The 9075-nt window shown below is 48.0% G+C and overlaps 1 protein-coding gene across 1 annotated transcript in view; it reads left to right on the top strand.

The window, feature by feature from the left end:
• The first annotated feature begins 1788 nt into the window (after positions 1–1788).
• LOC149466237 (uncharacterized) overlaps positions 1789–9075 on the top strand; it is a 102115-nt gene continuing 94828 nt past the window's right edge. Inside the window, exon 1 of the mRNA XM_089672718.1 lies at positions 1789–1914. Coding sequence (XP_089528844.1) covers positions 1789–1914 — 126 coding nt within the window. The remainder of the gene's footprint in view (positions 1915–9075) is intronic.

Here is a 9075-nt window from a genome sequence, read left to right as displayed (position 1 = left end):
CACCTTCCGAGTATCCAGGGAAGAGAAGCCTTTCACAAAGCGAGGTGTCTTGTCTACGGTCAACAGTCTTTACAATCCCTTGGGGTTTGTAGCACCCATCACCATGCAAGGCAAAGCTCTTTTGAGAGAGATTACAACTGAGCTAGAACAAGGTGATTGGGACACACCTCTACCTGAAAAGAAAGAAATGCAGTGGAAGTTGTGGAAAGACTCTTTGCTGGAGCTTGAGCGACTTAGCATCCAAAGACCATACGTCTTTGTTTCTTTGTCTGTTACAAAACGAAGAGAGATACACGTGTTTTCAGATGCATCCACCGTGGCTATAGCAGCTGTAGCCTACCTTAGAGTCATAGACACTCAGGGACAAAGCCATGCAGGATTCATCTTGGGAAAGTGCAAACTGGCTCCAAGACCGGCTCACACAGTCCCACGCTTAGAACTTTGTGCTGCTGTCCTAGCTGTGGAGATAGCAGACTTACTCATTGCAGAACTGGACATCGAGATCCATGCAGTGAACTTCTACACAGACAGCAAGATTGTTTTAGGTTATATCCACAACGCTTCAAGAAGATTCTACACATACGTGTCAAACAGAGTAACACGTATCAGAAGGTGTACAAGTCCAGAACAGTGGCATCACATCAGTACAGACAAGAACCCTGCTGACCATGGGACTAGACTGGTACCAGCTGCTATCCTCAAACAGACTAACTGGTTCACAGGTCCATCCTTCTTGACTGGACCAGAAACTGAAGAGACTGATCAGAAAGGAACTTTTTAGCTTGTAGAACCAGACCAAGACAAAGAGGTAAGACCTCTAGTTGCAGTTTACAAGACTCTAACCCTGGTCTTGGCTCATGTAAGTTCGAAAGGTTTTCCAGCTGGAAGTCACTCATCCGTGCCATAGGGAAACTCATCTGCTTGTCCAGATCCTTCAGCAAAACAGCCAGTGTTGACCAGGGTAACAATGACTATCTTGAGCGAGCCAATGTCACCATTAGCAGATGTGTTCAGCAGGAAGCCTTCAAGGAAGAAATTCAATGTCTTCTCAAGAAAGAAGACCTTTCTAAACACAGCCTGCTCAAAAAGTTGAACCTTGTCCTTGATGAATATGGAGTGATGAGACTTGGAGGTCGTCTACCCGCAGCTGATACGACTATTCTAGAAAAACATCCCATTGTTATACCCAAGAATCATCACGTTGCCGTTCTTCTGACAAGACACCACCACGAGCAAGTTGCACATTAAGGTCGCCACCTCACTGAAGGAGCAGTCCGTTCAGCTGGATTGTGGATCCTAGGAGGTAAAAGACTAGTCTCCAGTGTGATTAACAAATGTGTAACTTGCAAGAAAATCAGAGGAAAACCTGAAGTCCAGAAAATGTCAGACTTACCTCCAGAAAGGCTGGCTTCAGATCCTCCATTCACAAATGTGGGCCTGGACGTTTTTGGTCCTTGGAACATTTCTTCTCGTAAGACCAGAGGAGGCAGTGCAGAGAGCAAACGCTGGGCTGTTCTTTTCTCGTGTATGAGTACCAGAGCAGTTCACATTGAGGTAATTGAGTCTCTATCTACCTCAAGCTTCATCAATGCCTTGAGAAGATTTTTCTCCATTCGAGGACCAGCAAAACAGATTCGTTCTGACTGTAGCACAAACTTTATTGGAGCCTGCAAGGAATTGAAGATCGTTGCAACAGACTCAGAGACAAGTAAATATCTTCAAAACCAAAGATGCACTTGGATCTTCAATCCTCCTCATGCTTCACATATGGGAGGAGCTTGGGAGAGGATGATTGGAGTAGCTCGTCGAATTCTAGATGCAATGCTTCTAAAGATTGGATCTACTCCTCTCACCCACGAAGTCTTAACCACGCTGATGGCTGAAGTCATGGCTATCATGAACGCCAGACCTTTGGTTCCAGTGTCTACTGACCCAGAGATGCCAACCGTCTTGACACCGGCAACGTTGCTGACCCAGAAGATGGAGATGGTGACAGCTCCCAACGGGGACTTTGATCTTAAAGACTTGTACACCAAGCAAAGGAAACAAGTTCAAAGCCTTGCCAATATCTTCTGGAAGAGATGGAGGCAGGAGTACCTGATGACCCTCCAACCACGCAACAAATGGCAAGCCGACAAGCCCAACTTACAAGTTGGAGATGTTGTTCTACTAAAAGACTCTCAGGCCCACAGGAGCGAGTGGCCAGTTGGACTCATTGTGGGGACTGATGCTAGTAGTGATAGCAGAGTCAGGAAAGTAGAGGTCAGAGTAGTAAAACGGGGCACCCCTAAGGTGTACCTTAGACCCATCACAGAAGTCGTTTTACTCCTTCCAAGAGTTTAATAGTGGCATATCATTATTATGCCAGGTGGGGAGTGTGCTGCCTTGTATTACACAAGGCATTCTTTAGCATTCAGCAGTGTCTGTCCCCTTTAATGCCAGGGACTTCCTGTTTGTTAACTTGGGAGGAAGTGACCTCATCTCTTCAGACTGAAGAAATTCTACTATGCGAGTAGATGTGGGATGCTGTTCCCTCTTCATATATGGGCTTGATTAGACCCCCAAAGTCTGTAAGTACCCCTCCTATGTACTGAGGAATGTTATGCATATAGCTAGGTAGTTAGATATGTACTCATGTCTGTTTATTCTGTTTGTATTCCCTTTTTACCTCACATTCATTCACTCACATTCATTCATTCACATTCATACTTCATGTACTATGTTCACATGTTATCAGTAAAAGATCATCGGTTATCAATCATCGACTCGTTACTGTGTGGATATCAAAGGTTATACTGCCTGTTACCCTCTATAACTCTTTCATAACTGCAGAGAAGGCAGGACAGCAGGGAAGAAAAAGTATGTGAACCCTTGGACTTAATAACTGATTGACCCTCCTTTGGCAGCAATAACCTCAACCAAACATTGCCTGTAGTTGCAGATCAGACCTGCACAACGATCTGGAGTAATTTTGGACCACACCGCTTCACAAAACTGTTTCAGTGTAGCAATATTCTTGGGATGTCTGGTGTGAATCGCTCTCTTAAGGTCATGCCACAGCATTTCAATCGGGTTGAGGTCAGGACTCTGACTGGGCCACTCCAGAAGGCGTACTCTGTGCTGTTGCAGCCATTGTTTTGTTGAATTACTTGTATGCTTTGGGTCATTGTCCTGTTGCATCACCCATCCTCTGCGGAGCTTCAGTTGGCGGACAGATGGTCGTACGTTTTCCTGCAAAATGTCTTGATAAACTCTGGAATTCATTTTCCCATCAATGACAACAATCCGTCCAGGCCCTGAGGCAGCAAAGCAGCCCCAAACCATGATGCTCCCTCCGCCATGTTTTACAGTGGGGATGAGGTTTTGATGTTGGTGTGCTGTTTCCTTTTTTTTCTCCACACATAGTGTTGTGTGTTCTTCCCAAACAACTCAATCTTGGTTTCATCTGTACACAGTATATTTTGCCAGTAGTGCTGTGGAACATCCAGGTGCTCTTTTGCAAACTTCAAACGTGCTGCAATATTCTTTTTGGACAGCAATGGCTTCCTCCGTGGTGTCCTCCCATGTACTCCATTCTTGTTTAATGTTTTCCTTATTGTATGTGTCAACAAAAATGTTAGCATGTGCCAGAGATTTCTGTAGGTCTGTAGCTGACACTCTGGGATTCTTCTTTACCTCATGCAGCATTCTGCGCTGTGCTCTTGCAGTCATTTTGTACAGGACGACCACGCCTGTCAGAGATGCGGGTGTGACCAGAGATGTGTGTACTGACACAGGGAAATGCAGGCTTCAGATATGGTATAAATAAGACAATTTATTAAGACTAACAATACAAATATAAACACAGTGCACCAAACCCCAAGCTAACACAAATACATACAACAAGGTGAAACAAACCCAAACCTAAACTGATATAGATACACAGGTACATACACATATAGAGCACAATGTAGTCAGGCAGGCTGGGTCGATAACTATCGGGCAGGTAGGTACAGGAAGAGCAGGCGGAGAGAATGGTCAGGGTCACAAGCCAGGGATCAAACAGGAGAAGTCAGCAGAGGTCAGGATCAGGCAGGGTCGGCAACAAGTCAGGCAGAAACAGGAACAGGAATGCAGGTTACAAGGTACAGGGGCCCATGGAAAAACACACACCAAGGCACAGACTGCAGGTCTGACCATCCCTTAAATACACCACCTGCAATCAGCCCCAGGCGATGGCTAATTGCCGAAGTGAACCTCTGGTTGTTGAGAGCACCCGCTGGCCAGCCCTGGTACTGCAGCCCACAAGGCAGGTGAGTCCCACAACTATTGGCAAGTCCATTCCTGACAGTACCCCCCCCCCTCAAGGAGCGGCCTCAGGACGCTCCAAACAGTCCTAGCTGGGCAAAATGTTCCAGCGCCCAGGTCCGGTGACTGGCGGGATATCAAAGACTGGCACATCGGGCTGGACACCGGATGGAGGCACTTCGGGCTGGACACCGGACGGAGGCACTTCGGGCTGGACACCGGAAGGAGGCACGCCGGGCTGGACACCGGACGGAGGCACATCGGGCTGGATACCGGACGGAGGCACGTCGGGCTGGGCACCGGACGGAGGCACATCAGGCACGACGCCGGATCACCAGGCAGAGCAGCGGGCACTGGGCCACCAGGCGCAGCGGCAGGCACCGGGCCACCAGGCGGGGCGGCAGGCACCGGGGCGGCAGGCACCGGGCCACCAGGCGGGGCGGCAGGCACCGGACCCCCAGGCAGGGCGGCGGGCACTGGGCAACCAGGCAGGGCGGCAGGCACTGGGCTACCAGGCAGGGCGGCAGGCACCGGGCCCCCAGGCGGAGCGGCAGGCACCGGGCAACCAGACAGGGTGGCAGGCACTGGGCCCCCAGGCGGAGCGGCGGGCACCGGGTCGTCTGGCAGGACTGCGGGTACCGAGTCGTCTGGCAAGACCGCGGGCACCGAGTCAACTGGCGGAACAGCGGGCATCGAGTCGTCTTGCAAGACTGCGGGCACCGAGTCGTCTGGCAAGACTGCGGGCACCGAGTCGTCTGGCAAGACTGCGGGCACCGAGTCGTCTGGCAAGACCGCGGGCTCCGAGTCAACTGGCGGAACAGCGGGCACCGAGTCGTCTAGCAAAACTGCAGGCACCGAGTCGTCTGGCAAGACTGCGGGCACCGAGTTGTCTGGCAAGACTGCGGGCACCGAGTCGTCTGGCAAGGCTGCGGGCACCGAGTCTGGCAAGACTGCGGGCACCGAGTCGTCTGGCAAGACTGCGGGCACCGAGTCAACTGGCGGAACAGTGGGCATCGAGTCGTCTGGCAAGACTGCGGGCACCGAGTCGTCTGGCAAGACTGCGGGCACCGAGTCGCCTGGCAAGACTGCGGGCACCGAGTCAACTGGCATAATAGGATCATCACTCTGTACATAGTGCACCCCTGAACTCTGCACTCTGGATGCAGTGCACCCTTGAATCTGCACTCTGTAAATAATACACCCCTGAACTCTGTACTCTGTACATAGCGCACCCCTGAACTCTGCACTATTTACATAGCACACCCTTGAACTCTGCACTCTGTATATAGCATACCCCTGAACTCTGCACTCTGTACATAGCATACCCCTGACCTCTGCACTCTGTACATAGCACACCCCTGAACTCTGCACTCTGTACATAGTGCACCCCTTAACTCTGCACCCTGTATGCAGTGCACCTCTGAACTCTGCACTCTATACATAGCGCACCCCTGAACTCTGCACTCTATATGCAGCCTACCTCTGAACTCTGCACTCTGTGCATAGTGCACCCCTGAACTCTCCACTCTGCACTCTGTACATAGCACACATAGCACACCCCTGAACTCTGCACTCTGTACATAGCATACACTGAACTCAGCACTCTATACATAGCGCACCCCTGAACTCTGCACTCTATATGCAGCCTACCTCTGAACTCTGCACTCTGTGCATAGTGCACCCCTGAACTCTCCACTCTGCACTCTGTACATAGCACACATAGCACACCCCTGAACTCTGCACTCTGTACATAGCACACACTGAACTCTGCACTCTGTACATAGTGCACCCCTGAACTCTACACTCTGTATGCAGTGTACTTCTGAACTCTGCACTCTGTATGCAGTGCACTTCTGAACTCTGCACTCTGTACATAGCGCACCCCTGAACTCTGCATTCTGTATGCAGCACACCTCTGAACTCTGCACATAGCACACCCCTTAACTCTGTACATAGCATACCCCTGAACTCTACACTCTGAAGGGGGTTGAAAGTGAGATGTGGATGGAGAATGCAGAGGTGAGCAGCTGTAGAAGAATGTAAGGGGTGTAGTGCACCCTTGAACTCTGCACTCTGTATGCAGCACACCTCTGAACTCTGCACTCTGTACATAGTGCACCACTGAACTCTGCACTCTGTATGCAGTGTACCTCTGAACTCTGCACTCTGTACATTGCACACACCTGAGCTCTGCACTCTGTACGCAACGCATCCCTGAACTATGCACTCTGTATGTGGAGCACTATGAACTCTGCACTATGTACATAATTCACCCCTGATCTCTGCACTCGGTACTTAATACCCTTCTGGTGTTTAAAAGCCTTTTAAGACCCTCCCACAGTTATAGAAATTTGGCCAGACCTCTTATCTGATGCAGTATGAGGAATGTGTGTATGTGTGTGGGGGGGGGGGGGGAATGGAGGGGTTTGGGACATTGTGGTTGAGTTCCTGCACCTATTTTCTGGGGAAAAAGCCCTAGTTCCTGTGCATATAAGGAAAGGTCCATTTCTAACCCATGTGTCAAGGACCTGTAAGAAGTTTTTATGTTGCTTACTTCGAATCAACATTATACGGAATGGGCACTCCATAAATCTTTGTAATGCACTATGATAAGTGTTTGTCTTGGCACAATGGCATGTCAATGCAGCTCTTTACACAATGTCAGCAATTTGCATACTAGATAATTAAGCCTTTATTTATGCCAAGAAAAGCATGTCCAGCAATAAAAAAGCACGTACAAGGGTATAGTAAAAGGATGCTGTTGTCACAATAGCTAAGAACCTCGGTAGTCCAGTTACTTGATATAGAGGGCTTCATGTGCAGCCCCTGATATTACCAACAGCACATAACATTCAGTGTATGTAATGTTACAGAAAACTAGCAGTAATCGGTAAAAGACTATGGACTGTATTGACGTGTCATTGACATGTTCTGTATTTGTCGCGTGAATAATCAATAAATGTATTATCTTTTCATGAATACAAAGTTTTTCATGTCTAGCACAGCTGCATGTATACCTTGACCTTCCAGTGAATTCATCTTTGGCCTGGATGTCCGGTGGACATTGAGCCAGAATGTTTCTTTTACGTTTTGGCTAGAAGGTTAAAGTATTGGTACCTGTGTTGGGTTTTCATTGCTGTTCATGAAAAACCTGAATTTTTTGCACTTATTTAACAGATATACAGTTGCAAGAAAAAGTATGTGAACCCTTTGGGATTACGTGGAGTTTTGCATGAATTGGGCATAAAATGTGCTCTGAGCGTCATCTAAGTCACAACAATAGAAGAACACAGTCTGCTGAACATAATACTACACAAACATTAGATGTTGCCATGGTTTAATTGCACATAACATGTAAACATTCACAGTGCAGGAAGGAAAAAGTATGTGATTCCCTAGCCTAATGACTTCTCCCAGAGCTAATTGGAGCCAGGAGTGAGCTAACCTTGACTCCAATCAGTGTGATGATATTGGATGTGTTGCTGACAGCTGTCCTGCCCTTAAAAAACACACACCTGTTTTGGGTTTACTGGTTTCAAGAAGCACTGTCTGATGTGAACCATGCCTCGCAGAAAAGAGCTCTCAGAAGACCTACGATCAAGAATTGTTGCAAGAAAAAGTATGTGAACCCCTTGGGATTACGTGGAGTTTTGCATGAATTGGGCATAAAATGTGCTCTGAACGTCATCTAAGTCACAACAATAGAAGAACACAGTCTGCTGAACATAATACTACACAAACATTCGATGTTGCCATGGTTTAATTGCACATAACATGTAAACATTCACAGTGCAGGGAAGAAAAAGTATGTGAACCCTTGGACTTAATAACTGGTTGACCCTCCTTTGGCAGCAATAACCTCAACCAAACGTTTCCTGTAGTTGCAGATCAGACCTGCACAATGATCTGGATTTGGACCACACCTCTTCACAAAACTGTTTCAGTGTAGCAATATTCTTGGGATGTCTGGTGTGAATCGCTCTCTTAAGGTCATGCCACAGCATTTCAATCGGGTTGAGGTCAGGACTCTGACTGGGCCACTCCAGAGGGCGTACTCTGTGCTGTTGCTGCCATTGTTTTGTTGAATTACTTGTATGCTTTGGGTCATTGTCCTGTTGCATCACCCATCCTCTGCGGAGCTTCAGTTGGCGGACAGATGGTCGTACGTTTTCCTGCAAAATGTCTTGATAAACTCTGGAATTCATTTTCCCATCAATGACAACAATCCGTCCAGGCCCTGAGGCAGCAAAGCAGCCCCAAACCATGATGCTCCCTCCGCCATTTTACAGTGGGGATGAGGTTTTGATGTTGGTGTGCTGTGCCTTTTTTTCTCCACACATAGTGTTGTGTGTTCTTCCCAAACAACTCAATCTTGGTTTCATCTGTCCACAGTATATTTTGCCAGTAGTGCTGTAGAACATCCAGGTGCTCTTTTGCAAACTTCAAACGTGCTGCAATATTCTTTTTGGACAGCAATGGCTTTCTCCGCGGTGTCCTCCCATGTACTCCATTCTTGTTTAATGTTTTCCTTATTGTAGATGTGTCAACAAAAATGTTAGCATGTGCCAGAGATTTCTGTAGGTCTGTAGCTGACACTCTGGGATTCTTCTTTACCTCATGCAGCATTCTGCGCTGTGCTCTTGCAGTCATTTTTACAGGACGACCACGCCTGTCAGAGATGCGGGTGTGACCAGAGATGTGTGTACTGACACAGGGAAACGCAGGCTTCAGATATGGTATAAATAAGATAATTTGTTAAGACTAACAATACAAATATGAACGCAGTGC

This window comes from Staurois parvus, unplaced genomic scaffold (genome assembly GCF_062004578.1).
Source record: "Staurois parvus isolate SC_StPar_1 unplaced genomic scaffold, SC_StPar_1.0 ptg000132l, whole genome shotgun sequence".
NCBI lineage: Eukaryota > Metazoa > Chordata > Amphibia > Anura > Ranidae > Staurois > Staurois parvus.
This window is presented reverse-complemented; position numbering and strand designations above follow the sequence as displayed.